Raw genomic sequence first — 25257 nt, 5'->3', positions numbered from 1 at the left:
CAGGGTTACCTTCTACAACCAATTTCATGCATTGTCCCTGTCGCTACAGCCGCATGTTTCTGGTTCGATGAGCTGATAAAGGCGGTCGATAGTGATTCTCCTCCTTATGAGGAGATTATGGACAGAATCAATGCTCTCAAATTGGCTAATTCTTTCACCCTAGACGCCACTTTGCAATTGGCTAGGTTAGCGGCTAAGAATTCTGGGTTTGCTATTGTGGCGCGCAGAGCGCTTTGGTTGAAATCTTGGTCGGCTGATGCGTCTTCCAAGAACAAGCTACTTAACATTCCTTTCAAGGGGAAAACGCTGTTTGGCCCTGACTTGAAAGAGATTATCTCTGATATCACTGGGGGTAAGGGCCACGCCCTTCCTCAGGATCGGCTTTTCAAGGCAAAAAATAAACCTAATTTTCGTCCCTTTCGTAGAAACGGACCAGCCCAAAGTGCTACGTCCTCTAAGCAAGAGGGTAATACTTCTCAAGCCAAGCCAGCTTGGAGACCAATGCAAGGCTGGAACAAGGGAAAGCAGGCCAAGAAACCTGCCACTGCTACCAAGACAGCATGAAATGTTGGCCCCCGATCCGGGACCGGATCTGGTGGGGGGCAGACTCTCTCTCTTCGCTCAGGCTTGGGCAAGAGATGTTCTGGATCCTTGGGCGCTAGAAATAGTCTCCCAAGGTTATCTTCTGGAATTCAAGGGACTTCCCCCAAGGGGGAGGTTCCACAGGTCTCAGTTGTCTTCAGACCACATAAAAAGACAGGCATTCTTACATTGTGTAGAAGACCTGTTAAAAATGGGAGTGATTCATCCTGTTCCATTAAGAGAACAAGGGATGGGGTTCTACTCCAATCTGTTTATAGTTCCCAAAAAAGAGGGAACGTTCAGACCAATCTTAGATCTCAAGATTTTAAACAAGTTTCTCAAGGTTCCATCGTTCAAGATGGAAACCATTCGAACTATTCTTCCTTCCATCCAGGAAGGTCAATTCATGACCACGGTGGATTTAAAGGATGCGTATCTACATATTCCTATCCACAAGGAACATCATCGGTTCCTGAGGTTCGCATTCCTGGACAAACATTACCAGTTCGTGGCGCTTCCTTTCGGATTAGCCACTGCTCCAAGGATTTTCACAAAGGTACTAGGGTCCCTTCTAGCTGTGCTAAGACCAAGGGGCATTGCTGTAGTTCCTTACTTGGACGACATTCTGATTCAAGCGTCGTCCCTTCCTCAAGCAAAGGCTCACACGGACATTGTCCTGGCCTTTCTCAGATCTCACGGATGGAAAGTGAACGTGGAAAAGAGTTCTCTATCTCCGTCAACAAGGGTTCCCTTCTTGGGAACAATAATAGACTCCTTAGAAATGAGGATTTTTCTGACAGAGGCCAGAAAAACAAAACTTCTAGACTCTTGTCGGATACTTCATTCCGTTCCTCTTCCTTCCATAGCTCAGTGCATGGAAGTGATCGGGTTGATGGTAGCGGCAATGGACATAGTTCCTTTTGCACGCATTCATCTAAGACCATTACAACTGTGCATGCTCAGTCAGTGGAATGGGGACTATACAGACTTGTCTCAGAAGATACAAGTAAATCAGAGGACCAGAGACTCACTCCGTTGGTGGCTGTCCCTGGACAACCTGTCACGAGGGATGACATTCCGCAGACCAGAGTGGGTCATTGTCACGACCGACGCCAGTCTGATGGGCTGGGGCGCGGTCTGGGGATCCCTGAAAGCTCAGGGTCTTTGGTCTCGGGAAGAATCTCTTCTACCGATAAATATTCTGGAACTAAGAGCGATATTCAATGCTCTCAAGGCTTGGCCTCAGCTAGCGAGGGCCAAGTTCATACGGTTTCAATCAGACAACATGACAACTGTTGCGTACATCAACCATCAGGGGGGAACAAGGAGTTCCCTGGCGATGGAAGAAGTGACCAAAATCATTCTATGGGCGGAGTCTCACTCCTGCCACCTGTCTGCTATCCACATCCCAGGAGTGGAAAATTGGGAAGCGGATTTTCTGAGTCGTCAGACATTGCATCCGGGGGAGTGGGAACTCCATCCGGAAATCTTTGCCCAAGTCACTCAGCTGTGGGGCATTCCAGACATGGATCTGATGGCCTCTCGTCAGAACTTCAAAGTTCCTTGCTACGGGTCCAGATCCAGGGATCCCAAGGCGGCTCTAGTGGATGCACTAGTAGCACCTTGGACCTTCAAACTAGCTTATGTGTTCCCGCCGTTTCCTCTCATCCCCAGGCTGGTAGCCAGGATCAATCAGGAGAGGGCGTTGGTGATCTTGATAGCTCCTGCGTGGCCACGCAGGACTTGGTATGCAGATCTGGTGAATATGTCATCGGCTCCACCTTGGAAGCTACCTTTGAGACGAGACCTTCTTGTTCAGGGTCCGTTCGAACATCCGAATCTGGTTTCACTCCAGCTGACTGCTTGGAGATTGAACGCTTGATCTTATCGAAGCGAGGGTTCTCAGATTCTGTTATCGATACTCTTGTTCAGGCCAGAAAGCCTGTAACTAGAAAGATTTACCACAAAATTTGGAAAAAATATATCTGTTGGTGTGAATCTAAAGGATTCCCTTGGGACAAGGTGAAGATTCCTAGGATTCTATCCTTCCTTCAAGAAGGATTGGAAAAAGGATTATCTGCTAGTTCCCTGAAGGGACAGATTTCTGCCTTGTCTGTGTTACTTCACAAAAAGCTGGCCGCTGTGCCAGATGTTCAAGCCTTTGTTCAGGCTCTGGTTAGAATTAAGCCTGTTTACAAACCTTTGACTCCTCCTTGGAGTCTCAATTTAGTTCTTTCAGTTCTTCAGGGGGTTCCGTTTGAACCCTTGCATTCCGTTGATATTAAGTTATTATCTTGGAAAGTTTTGTTTTTAGTTGCAATTTCTTCTGCTAGAAGAGTTTCAGAATTATCTGCTCTGCAGTGTTCTCCTCCTTATCTGGTGTTCCATGCAGATAAGGTGGTTTTACGTACTAAACCTGGTTTTCTTCCAAAAGTTGTTTCTAACAAAAACATTAACCAGGAGATTATCGTACCTTCTCTGTGTCCGAAACCAGTTTCAAAGAAGGAACGTTTGTTGCACAATTTGGATGTTGTTCGCGCTCTAAAATTCTATTTAGATGCTACAAAGGATTTTAGACAAACATCTTCCTTGTTTGTTGTTTATTCCGGTAAAAGGAGAGGTCAAAAAGCAACTTCTACCTCTCTCTCTTTTTGGATTAAAAGCATCATCAGATTGGCTTACGAGACTGCCGGACGGCAGCCTCCCGAAAGAATCACAGCTCATTCCACTAGGGCTGTGGCTTCCACATGGGCCTTCAAGAACGAGGCTTCTGTTGATCAGATATGTAGGGCAGCGACTTGGTCTTCACTGCACACTTTTACCAAATTTTACAAGTTTGATACTTTTGCTTCTTCTGAGGCTATTTTTGGGAGAAAGGTTTTGCAAGCCGTGGTGCCTTCCATTTAGGTGACCTGATTTGCTCCCTCCCTTCATCCGTGTCCTAAAGCTTTGGTATTGGTTCCCACAAGTAAGGATGACGCCGTGGACCGGACACACCTATGTTGGAGAAAACAGAATTTATGTTTACCTGATAAATTACTTTCTCCAACGGTGTGTCCGGTCCACGGCCCGCCCTGGTTTTTTTAATCAGGTCTGATAATTTATTTTCTTTAACTACAGTCACCACGGTACCATATGGTTTCTCCTATGCAAATATTCCTCCTTAACGTCGGTCGAATGACTGGGGTAGGCGGAGCCTAGGAGGGATCATGTGACCAGCTTTGCTGGGCTCTTTGCCATTTCCTGTTGGGGAAGAGAATATCCCACAAGTAAGGATGACGCCGTGGACCGGACACACCGTTGGAGAAAGTAATTTATCAGCTAAACATAAATTCTGTTTTTCTGTGACACTCTAAGCTATGGTTGGGCACTTTGTTTATAAAGTTCTAAATATATGTATTCAAACATTTATTTGCCTTGACTCAGAATGTTCAACTTTCCTTATTTTTCAGACAGTCAGTTTCATATTTGGGATAATGCATTTGAATTAATCATTTTTTTCTTACCTTCAAAAATTTGACACTTTTTTCCCTGTGGGCTGTTAGGCTCGCGGGGGCTGAAAATGCTTCATTTTATTGCGTCATTCTTGGCGCTGACTTTTTTGGCGCAAAAAATCTTTTCTGTTTCCGGCGTCATACGTGTCGCCAGAAGTTGCGTCATTTTTTGACGTTCTTTTGCGCCAAAAATGTCGGCGTTCCGGATGTGGCGTCATTTTTGGCGCCAAAAGCATTTAGGCGCCAAATAATGTGTGCGTCTGATTTGGCGCTAAAAAATATGGGCGTCGCTTTTATCTCCACATTATTTAAGTCTCATTTTTTATTGCTTCTGGTTGCTAGAAGCTTGTTCTTGGCATTCTTTCCCATTCCTGAAACTGTCATTTAAGGAATTTGATCAATTTTGCTTTATATGTTGTTTTTTCTCTTACATATTGCAAGATGTCTCACGTTGCATCTGAGTCAGAAGATACTACAGGAAAATCGCTGTCTAGTGCTGGATCTACCAAAGCTAAGTGTATCTGCTGTAAATTTTTGGTAGCTATTCCTCCGGCTGTTTGTATTGATTGTCATGACAAACTTGTTAATGCAGATAATATTTCCTTTAGTAAAGTACCATTGCCTGTTGCAGTTCCTTCAACATCTAAGGTGCAGAATGTTCCTGATAACATAAGAGATTTTGTTTCTGAATCCATAAAGAAGGCTATGTCTGTTATTTCTCCTTCTCGTAAACGTAAAAAATCTTTTAAAACTTCTCTCCCTACAGATGAATTTTTAAATGAACATCATCATTCTGATTCTGATGACTCTTCTGGTTCAGAGGATTCTGTCTCAGAGGTTGATGCTGATAAATCTTCATATTTATTTAAAATGGAATTTATTCGTTCTTTACTTAAAGAAGTACTAATTGCTTTAGAAATAGAGGATTCTGGTCCTCTTGATACTAATTCTAAACGTTTGGATAAGGTATTTAAAGCTCCTGTGGTTATTCCAGAAGTTTTTCCTGTTCCTAATGCTATTTCTGCAGTAATTTCCAAAGAATGGGATAAATTGGGTAATTCATTTACTCCTTCTAAACGTTTTAAGCAATTATATCCTGTGCCGTCTGACAGATTAGAATTTTGGGACAAAATCCCTAAAGTTGATGGGGCTATTTCTACCCTTGCTAAACGTACTACTATTCCTACGTCAGATGGTACTTCGTTTAAGGATCCTTTAGATAGGAAAATTGAATCCTTTCTAAGAAAAGCTTATCTGTGTTCAGGTAATCTTCTTAGACCTGCTATATCTTTGGCTGATGTTGCTGCAGCTTCAACTTTTTGGTTGGAAACTTTAGCGCAACAAGTAACACATCATGATTCTCATGATATTATTATTCTTCTTCAGCATGCTAATAATTTTATCTGTGATGCCATTTTTGATATTATCAGAGTTGATGTCAGGTTTATGTCTCTAGCTATTTTAGCTAGAAGAGCTTTATGGCTTAAAACTTGGAATGCTGATATGGCTTCTAAATCAACTCTACTTTCTATTTCTTTCCAGGGTAACAAATTATTTGGTTCTCAGTTGGATTCTATTATTTCAACTGTTACTGGTGGGAAAGGAACTTTTTTACCACAGGATAAAAAATCTAAAGGTAAAAACAGGGCTAATAATCGTTTTCGTTCCTTTCGTTTCAACAAAGAACAAAAGCCTGATCCTTCATCCTCAGGAGCAGTTTCAGTTTGGAAACCATCTCCAGTCTGGAATAAATCCAAGCCAGCTAGAAAGGCAAAGCCTGCTTCTAAGTCCACATGAAGGTGCGGCCCTCATTCCAGCTCAGCTGGTAGGGGGCAGGTTACGTTTTTTCAAGGAAATTTGGATCAATTCTGTTCACAATCCTTGGATTCAGAACATTGTTTCAGAAGGGTACAGAATTGGTTTCAAGATGAGACCTCCTGCAAAGAGATTTTTTCTTTCCCGTGTCCCAGTAAATCCAGTAAAAGCTCAAGCATTTCTGAATTGTGTTTCAGATCTAGAGTTGACTGGAGTAATTATGCCAGTTCCAGTTCCGGAACAGGGGATGGGGTTTTATTCAAATCTCTTCATTGTACCAAAGAAGGAGAATTCCTTCAGACCAGTTCTGGATCTAAAAATATTGAATCGTTATGTAAGGATACCAACGTTCAAGATGGTAACTGTAAGGACTATCTTGCCTTTTGTTCAGCAAGGGAATTATATGTCCACAATAGATTTACAGGATGCATATCTGCATATTCAGATTCATCCAGATCATTATCAGTTCCTGAGATTCTCTTTTCTGGACAAGCATTACCAGTTTGTGGCTCTGCCGTTTGGCCTAGCTACAGCTCCAAGAATTTTTACAAAGGTTCTCGGTGCCCTTCTGTCTGTAATCAGAGAACAGGGTATTGTGGTATTTCCTTATTTGGACGATATCTTGGTACTTGCTCAGTCTTTACATTTAGCAGAATCTCATACGAATCGACTTGTGTTGTTTCTTCAAGATCATGGTTGGAGGATCAATTTACCAAAAAGTTCATTGATTCCTCAGACAAGGGTAACCTTTCTGGGTTTCCAGATGGATTCAGTGTCCATGACTCTGTCTTTAACAGACAAGAGACATCTAAAATTAATTACAGCTTGTCGAAACCTTCAGTCACAATCATTCCCTTCGGTAGCCTTATGCATGGAAATTCTAGGTCTTATGACTGCTGCATCGGACGCGATCCCCTTTGCTCGTTTTCACATGCGACCTCTTCAGCTCTGTATGTTGAATCAATGGTGCAAGGATTACACAAAGATATCTCAATTAATATCTTTAAAACCGATTGTTCGACACTCTCTAACGTGGTGGACAGATCACCATCGTTTAATTCAGGGGGCTTCTTTTGTGCTTCCGACCTGGACTGTAATTTCAACAGATGCAAGTCTCACAGGTTGGGGAGCTGTGTGGGGATCTCTGACGGCACAAGGAGTTTGGGAATCTCAGGAGGTGAGATTACCGATCAATTTTCAGAGCTCTTCAGTTTTGGCCTCTTCTGAAGAGAGAATCGTTCATTTGTTTTCAGACAGACAATGTCACAACTGTGGCATACATCAATCATCAAGGAGGGACTCACAGTCCTCTAGCTATGAAAGAAGTATCTCGAATTTTGGTTTGGGCGGAATCCAGCTCCTGTCTACTCTCTGCGGTTCATATCCCAGGTATAGACAATTGGGAAGCGGATTATCTCAGTCGCCAAACGTTGCATCCGGGCGAATGGTCTCTTCACCCAGAGGTATTTCTTCAGATTGTTCAAATGTGGGAACTTCCAGAAATAGATCTGATGGCGTCTCATCTAAACAAGAAACTTCCCAGGTATCTGTCCAGATCCCGGGATCCTCAGGCGGAGGCAGTGGATGCATTATCACTTCCTTGGAAGTATCATCCTGCCTATATCTTTCCGCCTCTAGTTCTTCTTCCAAGAGTAATCTCCAAGATTCTGAAGGAATGCTCGTTTGTTCTGCTGGTAGCTCCAGCATGGCCTCACAGGTTTTGGTATGCGGATCTTGTCCGGATGGCCTCTTGCCAACCGTGGACTCTTCCGTTAAGACCAGACCTTCTGTCTCAAGGTCCTTTTTTCCATCAGGATCTGAAATCCTTAAATTTAAAGGTATGGAGATTGAATGCTTGATTCTTGGTCACAGAGGTTTCTCTGACTCTGTGATTAATACTATGTTACAGGCTCGTAAATCTGTATCTAGAGAGATATATTATAGAGTCTGGAAGACTTATATTTCTTGGTGTCTTTCTCATCATTTTTCTTGGCATTCTTTTAGAATACCGAGAGTATTACAGTTTCTTCAGGATGGTTTAGATAAGGGTTTGTCTGCAAGTTCCTTGAAAGGACAAATCTCTGCTCTTTCTGTTCTTTTTCACAGAAAGATTGCTATTCTTCCTGATATTCATTGTTTTGTACAAGCTTTGGTTCGTATAAAGCCTGTCATTAAGTCAATTTCTCCTCCTTGGAGTTTGAATTTGGCTCTGGGGGCGCTTCAAGCTCCTCCATTTGAACCTATGCATTCATTGGACATTAAATTACTTTCTTGGAAAGTTTTGTTCCTTTTGGCCATCTCTTCTGCCAGAAGAGTTTCTGAATTATCTGCTCTTTCTTGTGAGTCTCCTTTTCTGATTTTTCATCAGGATAAGGCGGTGTTGCGAACTTCTTTTGAATTTTTACCTAAAGTTGTGAATTCCAACAACATTAGTAGAGAAATTGTGGTTCCTTCATTATGTCCTAATCCTAAGAATTCTAAGGAGAAATCGTTGCATTCTCTGGATGTTGTTAGAGCTTTGAAATATTATATTGAAGCTACTAAATCTTTCCGAAAGACTTCTAGTCTATTTGTTATCTTTTCCGGTTCTAGAAAAGGCCAGAAAGCTTCTGCCATTTCTTTGGCATCTTGGTTGAAATCTTTAATTCATCTTGCCTATGTTGAGTCGGGTAAAACTCCGCCTCAGAAAATTACAGCTCATTCTACTAGGTCAGTTTCTACTTCCTGGGCGTTTAGAAATGAAGCTTCGGTTGATCAGATTTGCAAAGCAGCAACTTGGTCCTCTTTGCATACTTTTACTAAATTCTACCATTTTGATGTATTTTCCTCTTCTGAAGCAGTTTTTGGTAGAAAAGTACTTCAGGCAGCGGTTTCAGTTTGAATCTTCTGCTTATGTTTTTCATTAAACTTTATTTTGGGTGTGGATTATTTTCAGCAGGAATTGGCTGTCTTTATTTTGTCCCTCCCTCTCTAGTGACTCTTGTGTGGAAAGATCCACATCTTGGGTAGTCATTATCCCATACGTCACTAGCTCATGGACTCTTGCTAATTACATGAAAGAAAACATAATTTATGTAAGAACTTACCTGATAAATTCATTTCTTTCATATTAGCAAGAGTCCATGAGGCCCGCCCTTTTTTTGTGGTGGTTATGATTTTGTATAAAGCACAATTATTCCAATTCCTTATTTTATATGCTTTCGCACTTTTTTATCACCCCACTTCTTGGCTATTCGTTAAACTGAATTGTGGGTGTGGTGAGGGGTGTATTTATAGGCATTTTGAGGTTTGGGAAACTTTGCCCCTCCTGGTAGGAATGTATATCCCATACGTCACTAGCTCATGGACTCTTGCTAATATGAAAGAAATGAATTTATCAGGTAAGTTCTTACATAAATTATGTTTTTTTGGTGGTTGTAGATGTGTAACAGATTTTGGGGGTTAAATTTAGAAAGTGTTTTTTTTTTCTCTCCCATTTTTTCATCATATATTATAAAAAAAATATATAGTAAATTATAAGATATGATGAAAATAATGGTATCTTTAGAAAGTCCATTTAATGGCGAGAAAAACAGTATATAATATGTGTGGGTACAGTAAATGAGTAAGAGGAAAATTACAGCTAAACATAAACCCAGCAGAAATGTAAAAATAGCCCTGGTCCCAAACTGTCAACAAATAGAAAAGTGGTCTGGTCACTAAGGGGTTAAAGGCAGTGTGCCAGGGGATGGTTTTGCATGACGCGAGCAGATTTGTTATGAAGTGTCTCCATTGGCTGGCAAGTAATAATGACCTAATGTCCTGGCAAAGGAAGCAGTGTCATCTAGCCAGAAGGGTAAAGGTGAATAACCTTTGTCACAATGTACAACATGACCTGTGGTGGGTGCACAGCAGGGGAAAGCCAGGTGTCTAGAGTTGATAGGCCATCCAGTGAAAGTTTTTTGTTTGTTTGATGTATTAGGACAGGATAGAACTGTGACATCACAAAGGGAAAGTTGTGCATGAGAGAAGTTGACAGGAAGTAGTAATTTGTGTAGGGGACTGAAGTGACAGGAGAGGGGATAGTATGTTGCAAGCAGGATATGAGCTCTCCATCAGTTAAAAAAAATAATAATAATCATGTGTGCAGTGTTACAACAGCTGGGGATATGTTCCATGCGTCATCTCAACTTCCAATATGTTTTTTCTCAGGTTTCAGAGACTATTTTCTTACATCATCCCTCAAAAAGTGCCACCCTTGATTAAAAAAAAAATTAAAAACAAAAATGCAGAAGTCTGAAGATTCATCCTTCTGTTGTGTGGTTTTGCTTTGAGAACAAATTAGTTAATAGAAAATCCAAATTTTCCTTTACACACACAAAATAAGTTTTTAATTTTACAAAGTTATGGAGGAAACAGTTTTATTTTCACACCTGAAAGTGTCTGAACGTAAAGGGGCAGTATACACCAATTTTCATTTAACTGCATGTAATAGACACTACTATAAAGTAAAATAATATGCACAGATACGGATATAAAAATCCAGTGTAAAACCTTTTAAAAAGTTACTTTGAAGCTCCCAATTTAAAACTGTTAATGAGATTAGCCTGGGACACCAACTAAAAGGGGCTGATAGCAGAACCTCCCCTGCATATGAAAAGACCCATTATACAAACAGAAGCAATCTGAAGTCTGTATACATCAGTATATATCTAAAACTTTGGAGCTTGGATACGAGTCTGAAATTCAGCACAATGTTAAAAATAAGCAAAACCAATACATTTTTACAAAAACACACCCAGATGGGCTATATAAATGGGTCATATACAAAACATTTATTCAAAGAAAAATCTCGCTTTAAACCTTTTCTATTTCTCCTTGAGCAAACAAGCCAGAAAGGGAACTGCATGCTTTTTAGTGCAACACACAAAATGTATCTGAAAAAAATAAATATCCCCAGTGTATGTTACTGTAAATGTGAAGATTCATGTGCAAGGAAATGACATCATTCTCCATTTTGGAATGACATAAACAGATTAAAATGTATGTTTTTCTATGAACATCTCCATGTTTATGTTTTATCAGTGAATGTCCTTTCAGAAAATATCAAGTTAGCTGACCAATAAGAAGCCTTTATTCTACAGATTCTTGATATGAGATGGCAAAGTTCTATTGGCTCTTCTCATGCCATACTTATTAGTGTATATCTGTAGCTGATAACCTGAAATATATTTTTTTTTAAAAAAACAGGGTTAGTGTAATGAAGGTTCCAGTTTTGATGCATTTAAAATATTGAGGAATTGTTTAGCCAAAGTGCAGACTTTTTTGGCTGATGTAGCTTTGGCAAATGTACAGAAGCTTTCACTGCACAGCCTAGACTGCATCCTACAAATGACCTTAAATCCGTCTCTTCTGCAATAGGCATAAATCCCAAACCGTTTAATTCATTCTGTGTATTTGTTAGGGGGTGGGTAAATAACATAGCAGCAGTGGCTATAAAGTACTGTGTGTGAACTTGCAACATTGTGTCCAGAAGTGGAACCACAATCCCTCTAATCTCTCCTATAAAATAATGAGGTTTTAAAGTGAATTAGTTTAGTGGAATTGTTTTCTTGTGGTATCTGACACATGTATGCCTAGCTTGGAGAAGCAAACGAAAGATTCAGACAGTGGAGAGCTGTGTATATTTATTTTAATGCACATTCAGTTTACACAAATGTATATTTGGGTGTCTGTTAAAATAAAACCGCTAATAGAATCTATTGTTGATAATTATTGCATTAGCGGCTGCAGAAGAGCCCTTTTTGATGCAGACATGATCTATTAAGTGAAAAATGATCCTACTCAATCCACATTATCTATATTAAAGGACACATTTAAAGGGCCAGTTTTCACTCATCAGTCTCCACAGCGAAGAGGACTTGATAAACCCAAGACTGCACTTTTTCACGTATTAGACAAATAGTTTTATAATGGAACATTGGTTTTGGGGAAGAGCAAACATCACTCAAATTATCCCTGCCATATTGGATGAATTTGGGATGCAATGTCACCCAACAGATACACACACTACCTGCTCAAGCAATTAACATTAAAAAAAGGTAATAATGAACACTTTTACACTAATAAAAAAAAAATAGCAAAATCAATAACCGAACAAACACATGCACACTATACTTACGATGCCACCGTTTAAATTCCTTAAAGAGATATACACACAAATGCTAAATTTGAGGAACTGTTGCTCGTAAAATTTTAGTTCTAACATTTTGGATTTTTCTTCATACATCTGGCAATACTTCAATGCACATAGAATGTGTTCTCTGGCCCTGCAAGTGGAAAGAACTATACATATATGCAGGTGTACACTGTCTGAAAAAAATTGTACCTTTAGGGGTACAACAGCCTGTCACTGGGGCAGTACCCTCAAAGGTACACTTGCTGTACCCTTTAACATGGGTACATATTGGTACCCTTGCAGATTGTACCTTTCAAAGGCAAATTATGTACCTTTGGTGACTAGATTTAACCTCAATGCTATGGTATAATAATGTGCCCTTAAAATTTGGCCTTTTCAGGGTACTGCCCAGTGACAAGCCCTTTGTACCTCATGATGGCAAATTTGTACTCCACACAGAATATTAAAAACGCTGTTCCATCATATTTTATATTAATCAAATATGCATTTACCAACTGTGTTTTCGATCAGACAATATTACAATATCCACAATAAAGTTAATAAGTTTAGATAGTGAAACTACTACTGGAATTCCTGAAAGAACCAGGCTATACTACCAGTTCCAAAAGCAGTTACTTTAAATGTTTTATTACACTCTGTACTAGACTCTAACAACACCCCATTTAACTTAGGGTGACACGCCACATAAAACATAAACATATAGAAAACAACATAGTAATAGAATATGACTCTAACGAAAGGAAGGGAGATTCAGGGGAGAGATAAACGATAAAAGTCACAAACATACATTGACTTGTCACTCTATGCACTCTATTGTCCACAAAACATTGCATTGATACAATAGGGTAGAATAAAATACAAAAATAATAATACACAATATATGCAAAATGTAACATAGAACAGGTAGGAAATATATAATCAACCATGACAGGTGCATTCTGTTTTGAGATATGTGGAGAGGGATCTCTTAAAGGATTTTAGGCTTGAGGGATGTTTGTAAGAGATAATTCCATAATTGTGGCGCTCGGTAGGAAAAGGAGGATCGAGCTGCTTTCTTTTTGTATTGAGGCAAGATAAATAATATGCTGGTACTGGATCGGAGGTTATAGGAGGTGGGAATAGCTGGGGAGAGCATTCTGCTAAGTTAGGGTGGGAGCTTCCCAGAAAAGCTCTTAAACACAAGGCTGGAAAGATGGAAGGTGCGTCTGGATTCCAGCGACACCCAGTTTAGTTATTTTAGCATGTCACAATGGTGGGTCCTGTAGTTACATTGTAGCACAAAGCGGCAGAACGAGTTATACAATGCAGGTGCATAAGATTGGGGTCTAACAACATACCCAAATATTTAAAAGAGTGGACTGCGGTCAGTGTGCAATTTGATTTTGTTTTGATGCATAGATGGGAATTTTGTAGTTTGTGTAATTTAGGTCCCGTTCCAAGGATTATTGTGACAGTTTTGTCAGTGTTTAGGAAGAGTTTGTTTTTTTAAACCACTTTTCTACCTCTGTGAACTGGTCTTGGAGCACTGCTTCAAGTTGCAGCAGATTGGAATTGTTTGCATAGATTACTGTGTCATCTGCGTACGTGTGTACAGTTGAGGATTTGTAGACATTACAGAGTATATTATCAGCGCCAAAAATATATACCACACAAACGACTCCTCATATAAAGCGAGGTCTCCCAACCAGACCTCAAATTTCAAGGAAAAAAGGGGGATGCTTAGAGGGAGCGCTACAACACCCCTAGAGGAGGGTGAGTTGCTTAAGGTGGAATCCAAAAGATGTTAATACAAAGGTAATCCAAAAAGGGATGTGTGATGTGCAAATAATGCAAAAGATGTGCAAATAATGCAATAAATGCTGTTATAAATATCGCATGTGTATCAATTGAAGTAGATTAAAATACAATTCATTTGTTGTACTTCACACGTAATAGTAATTATAAAAGATAAAATAAATACAATGAATACAATTGGTCACAAGGGAAAGGGAACAGAGAGTGAAGAGAATGAATTATAAATTATAAATATAAAATAGAATGAGTTGTGTCCTTGTGAACAGTAATAAATCTTTATAAAAAGCTAATATATCTTTTTAAAAGGTAATACATTTTATAAAAGCTAATGTATCAAGCTAAAAACAAAGGCTAAAATACAAAGGATATATAAGAGGTTATCTAATGAATGGCTAAGTAAAATAGAAATCCCTAATGTATGGCGAGTGTCCAAACTAAAAAGTCCCAATAGGTGTCCAAAATAAACAAAGTTCAAAGTCTATACAATATGATTTATCCAATTGGCTAGTTATAGGAGGTGGGAATAGCCGGGGAGAGCATTCTGCTAAGTTAGAGTGGGAGCTTCCCAGAAAAGCTCTTAAACACAAGGCTGGAAAGATGGAAGGTGCGTCTGGATTCCAGCGACACCCAGTTTAGTTCTTTTAGCATGTCACAATGGTGGGTCCTGTAATTACATTGTAGCACAAAGAGGCAGAACGAATTATACAATGCAGGTGCATAAGATTGGGGTCTAACAACATACCCAAGTATTTAAAAGAGTGGACTGCGGTCAGTGTGCAATTTGATTTTGTTTTGATGCATAGATAGGAATTTTGTAGCTTGTGTTATTGAGGTCCCGTTCCAAGGATTATTGTGACAGTTTTGTCAGTGTTTAGGAAGTGTTTGTTTTTTTTAAACCACTTTTCTACCTCTGTGAACTAGTCTTGGAGCACTGCTTCAAGTTGCAGCAGATCAGAATTGTTTGCATAGATTACTGTGTCATCTGCGTACGTGTGTACAGTTGAGGATTTGTAGACATTAGACAGATCATTTATAAATATTGTGAATAGTAGGGGGCCGAGAATGGAACTTTGGGGAACACCACACGTGACTGGTAGAGGGAGGGATGAGTCTATTTCCCCAGTACACATTTTGGAGATGGAGCTGTGTTACACATGTCAAGGAACTTTCAACCAATAGATGGCGCGATGGCGTGTTACACAATGTCTATGTATGTGACTGGGGAATGGTAACAATTTTATTTTTTAAAAACAGGTTCTTAAACAGGTCTTGTTTATTTTATAGAATTTAAAACAATTTTTTTTTTCTTTTTAATTTACGTTAACATTTTAATGCATTTAAACATAAAACAAATATATTAAGGGCTTGTGTGCTATTTAGAACCAGCAACAAAGCGTCATTGAAGTTATAGGTTAAGTATTTTTTGTTGCCTTGCCCACTTGCCCTTGCCTATTACTAACAACCATTGAACATTAATTATTTTGCTGTACAATATCCCCTGGGGGAGCGGTTCCCTCTGAGGCTTCAGGGGGACAGCCGGCTAGATCGGGGCCTTCAGATGCCCCGCCGGAGATGAGTTTTTCCTTTCGAGTCAGTCTGACGCTCCTGCGTGTATTGCTGCGGCAGGTACTGGAGGCGTGGGAGGATTTTAGTCTTCATTTGCCTCCGGATCCTTAGTCTGATGGAGAACAGCGTTAAACGAGGGGAGGGATGTGAATCGCACTCCTAAATTGTCTTTTGTTTGTGTATCTAATCCCAGTTCTGAGCTCTTGAGGATTCCGGTCACTGACAGACTGGCCCTGTTAGTGTTTCTATTACTTTGGCGTTTCGCCTGCAGGTGCTGCCTACTTTATTTTGATCCGGTTAGGATATGTTTCTTTTATTTCCGTAGCTTGAGACTGTTATAATCTTCCTTTTGGAAAAAAAATTCTTCTCTGGGATTTGGATACTAGCGAATTTATGGTTGCGATGGTTGTTGCTTCCGGTGGAAGTCACAAATAAAAAAATGTTAAGACAGTGTTTAAGACTTAGAGCTTATTTGTCTGTCGTTTGTCTGTTTGTTAAGTCTAGCCCTGCTTGGGGTTGGAACTTTCAGTTAAGCTCTTGAACAGTTCATTGTGCCCTGGTCTGTGGACTGGTCCTGGTTGGGTACTAGTTCACTCTTCTTTTGAGGTTTATATTAGACATGTTGTATCCTTGTCAACAGGCTGGTCCTGTTTGGGTACTAAGTTTACTTACTTCTTGTTAAGAGGTTGTTTTCTTGTATTTACAAGTTATAGGAGGTCCTTTTTTTCTAGATTTCAGGCTGGTTCTAGTTTGTTTCATCTTGATGGGCCGTCCGACGTTGGTTCGTACTCTATCCCTGCGTAGCTTGCATGGCTAGCTGGGTTTACGAATCTCGCTGTGGCAGTGTATTTGTAGTTCCTGAGGTCCTTTGGACAGGAGTTGGAGTCCTCTCTTCTGAGGGGGATCGGATGACTGCTTGGAGATCTTCAGTACCTGTTGAGGGGGTGATTGTTCCCCTCTATTGGTACTCCTTTGTGGATCGAATTATCCTATTGTACGATCTCCTTCGCCAGTGCTTTTCTCCTCTTTTTGAGGTTTGCTGCCCATTTTCGCTTCCTCTTGTTTTTTGGGGTAGGAATTCCGGTCCTCTGATTGAGGAGACCCGGTTGTTTGGGACTGTTTTTTCCTTGCAGTATCCTCCTTTTGATCCGTAAACTTGGGTATCTGGGGGATTGTTATGCAGTCTCTCTTGCCGTCGCCAATTAGGAGTTTCTTGGGATGATTGTTCATTTGTTAATTCCTTGTGCTATTGTTTTTCCGGGGATGATCCAGTTTGGATCTTTAGAGACTGTCATATTTCTCAATCAGGGATTAATTACCAAGGTTGGAGTTTTGTTCTCTATTAGCTCCTTCTTTTGTCTTCGGACTTTGTAGGTATTATTCTAGAAGCCCTTTGGGGCTGGGTGACCAGTCACTGGGATACATTGTGAGAGATACGAGTTCAAGACCCTATGGGTGTTTGGCAGTGATTGCATCGATTCTGGTGCAATTTTCATTCCAGAAGGAGTATTTTGTGGTTGTTCCGCAAGGTTTTGGCTTTTGATCCGGCTACTGGTTTTGGGTGTCAGGATTTTTACCCTAGCCCTCGTCTTTGACTTGGCATTTGGTTGTTCTGTTCCCAGATTTTAATAGTCTTGGATATGTCTGGCGTCTGGTAGCAGGTTTGGTTTCCCAGGCCTGAGGAACACTCCTTATCCTACTGGGGCGGTTCCTTTCTTCTGGAGACATGGAAGTTTTTCCTGGAAATTTATTTTCTAGAATATTCCTGAAATTCTTAGTTTTTCTTCTATTTTAAAGGATCCGGTCTACTGCGCCTACCCAGTTGGCTCCTCCTGAGGTCGTTTTTCCTTCATCTGTCTCTAGGAGTTCAGTGGGTCGAGGTTTCTCTTGTTGCAGTGTACCCTTTAAATAAAGAATATTTTGCTAAGAAACAACAGTTTAAATACTTTTAAAACATGTATTGTGAATGTTGTCCTCTTACATTGTCATGTTCAATTGCTAATATATACTCTGCATGGATTAAAGGGACAGTCTACTCCAGAATTGTTATTGTTTAAAAAGATAGATAATCCCCTTATTACCCATTCTCAGTTTTGCACAACAAACATTGTTATATTAATATACTTTTTACCTACGTGATTACCTTGTATCTAAGCCTCTGCAGACTGCCTCTATATTTGTTATTTTGACAGACTTGCATTTTTTTGCCAATCAGTGTCCTCTCATTAAATAACTCCACGGGCATGAGAACAATGTTATCTATATGACACGCATGAACTAACGCCCTCTAGCTGTGAAAAACGTGCAAATGCATTCAGATAAGAGACGGCCTTCAAAGGCTTAGAAATTAGTATATGAGCCTACTAGACTGTCCCTTTAAAATGAGTTGTATGTCCTTGTGACACAAAGTAACAGCTTACCCCTTACTTTTGCCCAGAGCAATATGAATCCCAATTTTGTCCTTCATAATTAAGAGAAAGCATGTGGTTTTAAACTGCTTTCCAATTTACTTCTATTATCTAATTTGCTTTGCTCTCTTGGTATCCTTTGTTGAGGATATTTAGGTAGGCTCAGGAGCTGTTGATTGGTTGCTGCACATATATGCCTTATGTTATTGGTTCACCTTATGCGATTAGCTAATTCCCAGTATTGTGTTGCTGCTTCTTCTGCAAAGTATACCAAGATAATGAATTGGATAATACAAGTAAATTGAAAATTTGTTTAAAACTGTTTGCTGTATATGAGATGGGAAAGAAAAATGTTGGGTTCCATGTCCCTTTTTAATTAGTTAAATAAACTAACCACAGTAAACCAGAAAACCACCCACACAGAAGTGATTTAACCCCCCCCCCCCCCCCCCCCCCACACACACACACACATGATCTAACCTTTACTTGCCAGTAATACACATAAATAATCATGGGGTTAAATCACAGCTGCAAATCACCATAGAAAAGGGCGAAACTATGTATCTAGTTATTTTTTCAGCCTTGGCTTAAAGGGACAGTGTAGTCCAAAATACACTTTCATTATTCAGATAGAGAATATAATTTTAAACAATTTTACAATTTATCACCAATTGTGCTTTGTTCTCTTGGTATTCTAAGTTGAAAGCTAAACTTAGGGAGGTTCATATGCTAATTTCTATGCCCTTGAAGGCTGCTTCTTGTCTCAGGGCATTTTGACAGTTTTTCACCACTAGAGGATGTTAGTTCATGTGTGTCATATAGATCAGTGGTCGCCAACCAGTGGTCCACGAGAAGATGTTGGTGGTCCTTGACACTATCAAGCAGGAATTAATTTCCTCTTATGGTGTCACCCCCGTTGCGCCGCAACTCCCTACAGTGCCTGTCTGGACATCAGTGAAAACCGATGGAGGAGGAGTTAAATGACAATCTCCCTATGCAGGTAGCTTAGTACTGCGCAACTTGCATAGCTAGATTGTATTTTAAACTCCTCCCGTCTGGCGCGCTGCTCAGAGGAAGATGCTTCCATTCTAAAGCCAGCAGAGGTTGGTATAGTCTTGGCTTGAAATAGTGGAATTAAAGTATATAAAAAATAAATAAATAAAATCTTATAAAAATATTTCTCTCATTTCTTTTTTCTTGCCTTTTCCTGTCTCTTTGTAGAAGTTTTTTTTTCTAATTCCTTAAGATAGACTTATATCACTGTTTGCCTTCCTCCCGCCATCTTCTTTTTTTATTTAATATTAATTACTTTTCATTCAAATAATTTTATTCCACCTGAATTCTAGTAATTGCCATCCAGCAGATCAGCCATATCCCACCAGTATTATAGTAATTGCCAGTAACATCTGTTGTGGTTAGCTCACATATTGAGAGCTTTCTGATATAAACTTAATCTATGACTCCAATGTCTGTCCATGATCATTATTAGTTTTGAATAATTCCTAACTGGGGAGGTAACTTGGAAGTCTTGTGGTCCTTTTAAACATAATTCTTTTTTTTCTCACATTCTGCCACTCTGTTTCCAGCTCAAAATTTGGCACTCACCCTTCATCTGTCATTTGGAACTATTCTCTCAGTTCTGTCATTCAATTAGTTAATTCCCAAAAAATAATTCTTAAAAATGTGTAAATATCAGGGCTGGCGTATGGTATTAGGCAGTATAGGTAGCCGCTTTAGAGCGCACCAGTAGGGGGGTGCGCTGCCACTGCTGAGGATAAAGTTACAGACTGTTACTAGTTCTACTTCAGTCTCCCTGGGCTGGCCCGGCTATTGGCTTATAGTTAAACTTATAGGCTGCGGCTGCCTGCCTATGGGATGGGGATGGGAATGTGGGTGTGCCATGCGTGTGTGGTGTCAGAGTGTGGAGAAGGAGGAGCTCACTTGTGCAGCTGCGCTACCTGGACTACTAGCTATGATGACTGAGTCACTCTGAGAGTGAGGGAGACATCGGATGGATGAGCCGTCTGACTCCATGTGACATCTGAGGCTCACACACTGCACCATCTAGCCACGTGAGGTGAGTGATGAGATGCTGCCCAAGACGGAGATGGCTGGCCCAGCACACAGTGAAGAGAGATGAGTTAGGTAGGAATGGTGGGGGTCTCTGATGGCCAAACGACCGGTACTAAAGAGTGAGGTACTCAGGTAGGTAGGAATGGTGGCGGGGGTCTTTGAGGGCAGCCGGCAGGGGTATGGGCAGGGCAGGCGCTCGTGGTGAACAGTCAGTATATTGTGTTGTGACTTGAAGAGACCCATACTTGTCTGCAGATGGGAATACATTGTGCAAATGAGCAGTAGAGCACCTAAGTATTATGCTGTGAGACATCAGTTTTTCATACAGGCTGGTCTTATTACTAGGTTGTCCTGATGTGAAGCAATATTATTTGAAGCTCAGCTGTCAATAGTGGAGTGCACTCAAGATAACCAGAGATAACACTTCAAGAAGCTGAGTGAAAGTTTGGCAAGTGGGCTGGCAGGCTACTTCAAATCTTGAACTTGACAAGAAGACTGTCATTCTTCGCCGTGGTTAAAGAAATTGTTAAAGTCAGCTTTGGACTGGAAACAAATTAACGGTCCTGAGCTGAATAGTGCTACTTAGTATATGTGAGCAGTGTCCAATCACCAGCCATGTTTATCTCAGGATCATCAGTGAATTGATAATCCAGAGCTGACTTTAACCTATTTTCTTATCCAGTATCCATTCCAGGTGAATAGTTGTTTGGACACTTTTGTTTTATCTCTTTGCAGGGGTTAAAGCAAACACACAATTACATGGAAGCATTTGTTAGAGAATACAATGCACTTTATTATTAGAGCATTTAATTATTGTAATGTTATGTATGACTGTCCATTAGTCCTACCTATCAATACAATAATAAAATGCTTCCATGTAATGTGTTTGATTTAACCCCGGCAAAGAGATAAAACAAGTGTCCAAACAACTATTCACCTGGAATGGATACTGGATAATAAAATAGGTTAAACACATGGTTAAAGTCAGTTCTGGATCATCAATTCACTGATGATCCTGGGATGAACATGGCTGGTTAATCGACACTGCTCACATACTAAGTAGCCCTGTTCAGCTCAGGATTAATGTATTGCCAGTCCAAAGCTGACTTTAATTGATTCTTTAACCACAGTCAAGGGCAGAAAGTAATGCCTGATACCCTGCTGACACTAAATTTGGCTAGTGATTGACAACTGCTTACATATGATATTCCTAATTGGCTTAGTGGCCTTTTCAGCTAAGCACCAGTAGTACTTTGCCATGTAGCAGCTATGTGTTTAACCCCACAAAGTGGAGCAAGCAAAAGTGCAGTACAAAAATGTTAATTTGAGTGTTTTTTTCATTGAAGCTTTATGTCACTTTAAAATTTGAAATAAATAATAAATTTGTATAAGTAATAGGTATGCTGCTGAATTGTGACTCTACAATAATAAAATGCTCTAATAACAAAGTGCATTGAATTCTCTTACAAATGCTTCCATGTAATTATGTGTTTACTTTAACCACTGCAAAGCGATAAAAAAAGTGTCCAAACAACTATTCACCTAGAATGGAAACTGCTTGGTTGATTAAATTTGCATTTAATTTGAGTTAATGTATTTTTTTTTATATATATATATATATATGGAGTGGAGGTGGGTGGCATTGTTGGTGGGTTATGGTGTCGTGGTGGGGGATTGGGGGGGGGGGGTGTCAAAATGCACCTTCGCCTGTGTATACAAAAATCCTTGCACCGGCCCTGGTAAATATATACATAATGTAAACTTAGCTATGGTTATACTAGTTATATAGTATGTTTGTATAAATGTGTGTGTGTATGTATATGTGTGTGTGTGTGTATGTATGTATATATATATATATAACACACACATTATAGAGGTTTGTACCTTTTTAATTAACTTCATGTTAGTGGTCCACGGGATTCAAAATTGTGCGTTTAGTGGTCCCTGAGTTCCGAAAGGTTGACGACCCCTTATATAGATAACACTGTGCTATCACACGTGGAGTTCCAGTGAGCCAACTCTGATTGGCTAAAATGGATGTCTGTCATGTCAAACGAACTGAAATAAGGGGGCAGTTTGCAGAGGCTTAGATACAAATACAAGGTAATCACAGAGATAAAATGTATATTATTATAACTGTGATGGTTATGCAAAACTAGGGAATGGGTAATAAAGGGATTATCCATCTTTGTAAACAATACAAATTCTGGTGCTGTAGACTGTCCCTTTAAGGTGGTGAGGGATTTAATTGTTGGCAGCCAAATGGTTACAGACCCATCTGTATCTATGCAAGGTCACTTAAAGGGACATGCCACCCACATTTTTTCTTTTATGATTTAGAAAGAGAATGCCATTTTAAACATCTTTCTAATTTACTTATATTATCGAATTTGTTTTATTCTCTTGATATTCTTCGATGAAAAGCATATCTAGATATGCTCACTAGCTGCTGATTGGTTGCTGCACATAGAAGCATCGTGTGATTGGCTCACCATGTGCATTGCTTTTTCTTCAACTAAGGATATTTTAAAAATGAAGCAAAATAAATAATGGAAGTAAATTGTAATGTTGTTTAAATTTCTATTCTCTATCTGAATCATGAAAGAAAGATTTTGGGTTTAGTGGCCCTTTAATGGTTTCCATTCACACCTTTTTATTTATTAATTTGACCCACCTATTTATAGAAACTTCCCCTCAGCCTGTAAGCTCTTTGGAGCAGGGCCCATCTCCTCCTATACTAACTTCTTTTGTTATGTATTTGTATCTTACCACAAGTATTTGTCATTATATACCTCTACCTTTGTACCCAGTGTTTCAGATCTACAAATAAAAATGATGATGATACTTGTTTAATTATGTTTCTAGTGCAAAAGTGATATGCTCTTGTTCATTAAAGCATGTCATTTTATCACAGACAACCCCATAAGTCCTAGGTAGGTGTCTGGAGCACTGCATGCCAGGAAATAATGCTGCCATATAGTGCTCTTGCAAATGTATAACATTTTTGCACAACTCCTGCCATATAGTGCTCCAGAGCTAAGTTCCTGCTTTTCAACAAAAGGTACAAAAGAACAAAGACCATTTTATAACAGAAGTAAATTAGAAAGTTGTATGCTCCTCTCTGAGTCGTGAAAATGTTTTTGTTTCATGTCACTTTAAATATGTAGTTAAAGTTGCACGTCTGAAACACTCCCTTTCTGCACCAAATGAATGAGTGTGATTGGAACAAACATTTGTATACATGCTCCTTATTGGCTCTAGTTGCATCTTCATTTGGAGTGACCCAAGAACATAAATTTGTCTGTGTGTTTAACTAAATGGTTAAACAATTCAATTTGTGTTGTAATGAAATTGAACATTTTATTTGTTCACTATCTCTTTAAGACTTAAACCGGTACAGTAGGTTCCCATTTTTACTGTTCGATTCTTGCTAAATACTTCTGTGATTCTAACAAAAGGCAACAAATTAACTACGTACAATAGGATTCTTCTGTTTCTGAAGTTCTTGAATAGAGTCTTCTAATTTCTCACTCTTCCTCCTTTCTAGGAAGGATCAAAATGTACTTTCCCCAGTGAACTGCTGGAACCTGCTCCTCACCCAGGTGAAACGGGAGAGCCGGAACCATGCTACTCTAAGCGATATCTACCTAAACAACATTATCCCGCGATTTGGCCAAGTCGGCGAGGACTCTGGAAGGCTCTTTAAGAAGGTGAGATCATATCTCTGTCTAAAAATCAAACACCGAAACCTAAGTTGTTGGGTTTTTTTTTTTTTTTTTTTAACTAAAGTTTAATTTTGAAAAGGAATTCCATTCATTGCCTTGTGCGTCAGTGACGCAGAAATATATAGGAGGTTTAACTTGTGAGCTGTTGGCCAATAAAGTGCCAATTGGGTTTTGGTGTGTGGTTCACTTATCCATGTGTTCTATAGATATCTCTCATATGTTATTCGAGAGAGTTCTGTGTAGAGCACTGATAATCCACATTTTAAGATCTGGATTTGCACAGATCTTAGTGTGGTGATCTTTCACAAGCATAAATCCGTCTCTGAAAAGAGCCAAAGTCAACGTGGGGCCCACCTACTTCTGCATTTGGCAGTAAACGAAGCTGCCCACTGCCCATTTCTGTCTGTTAGACACAGATTTTTTATGATATCCAATGGAGAAGAAAAATTAAACACGGTTTTAAATACTTATGATTTTGTGTAGCACAACATGCAGAAATATTTTATTAATGTGAAGATTTTTACAGTATTTTATTATTTTATTATTATTTTCTGTGTAAATAGAATTATGAAAACCTTGCTAGATGTCAACTGTCAATCACTGAGTGTGAATTGATAAAGTTGTACCTTTTACAAATTTAAATATTCTTTAAATATCTTAAAGGGATACAGAAGTCAACATTGCAATATGCATGGGTGCATTTCAGTTTTAAAAAGAAGCAATTTCCCAATATACTTCCATTATCAAAAAATAAATAAAAATGCTTCTAGTAAAAATTGATTACAGTTTTTCAGCGGCATACATACATATGCTAAGGGCAGTGCACCAGTATATAAACACCATGCCTGCTCAGAAAGCTGTCAGTGGCATTGGTTGCATCTGTGGTTATAGAAACCACTGCTGACTCGCTCTGAGAAAGTGTAGTGTTTGAGTACTGGTGCAGAGGCGCTCACAGCATATATGCATATGTTGCTAAAACACAGTAATAACTTTTACTCTATTCATTTTGCTAATGGAAGTATATTTAAAAAATATTTATTTTTAAAACTTAAATGCAGCTATGCACATTTCTTTATATCCCTTTAAATGTTGGCTGCTTCCTGTGAGCCAATAATGCCATGACCGTGTTTCAAGGTGTTGAGCTCAGATTTAGATAAAGGATGTTCTAGTGACGTTATACAATTTAAACCGAGTTCTAAGTCCCAGAGGAAAATTATTCACATTAGATGACTTCTGCACAATCATTTCTTTCATGTAATTAGCAAGAGTCCATGAGCTAGTGACGTATGGGATATACATTCCTACCAGGAGGGACAAAGTTTCCCAAACCTCAAAATGCCTATAAATACACCCCTCACCACACCCTCAAATCAGTTTTACAAACTTTGCCTCCTATGGAGGTGGTGAAGTAAGTTTGTGCTAGATTCTACGTTGATATGCGCTCCGCAGCAGGTTGGAGCCCGGTTTTCCTCTCAGCGTGCAGTGAATGTCAGAGGGATGTGAGGAGAGTATTGCCTATTTGAATGCAATGATCTCCTTCTACGGGGTCTATTTCATAGGTTCTCTGTTATCGGTCGTAGAGATTCATCTCTTACCTCCCTTTTCAGATCGACGATATACTC

The 25257-nt window shown here is 39.5% G+C and overlaps 1 protein-coding gene across 1 annotated transcript in view; it reads left to right on the top strand.

Moving 5' to 3' along the window:
* Positions 1 to 25257, top strand: part of SRGAP2 (SLIT-ROBO Rho GTPase activating protein 2) — a 440346-nt gene that overhangs the window by 232008 nt on the left and 183081 nt on the right. The window contains exon 4 of the mRNA XM_053706600.1: positions 23458 to 23620. Within this exon, the coding sequence (XP_053562575.1) occupies positions 23458 to 23620 (163 nt within the window). The remainder of the gene's footprint in view (positions 1 to 23457; positions 23621 to 25257) is intronic.

The sequence above is a fragment of the Bombina bombina genome, chromosome 3 (assembly GCF_027579735.1).
Source record: "Bombina bombina isolate aBomBom1 chromosome 3, aBomBom1.pri, whole genome shotgun sequence".
In the NCBI taxonomy this organism is placed as follows: Eukaryota; Metazoa; Chordata; class Amphibia; order Anura; family Bombinatoridae; genus Bombina; species Bombina bombina.
This window is presented reverse-complemented; position numbering and strand designations above follow the sequence as displayed.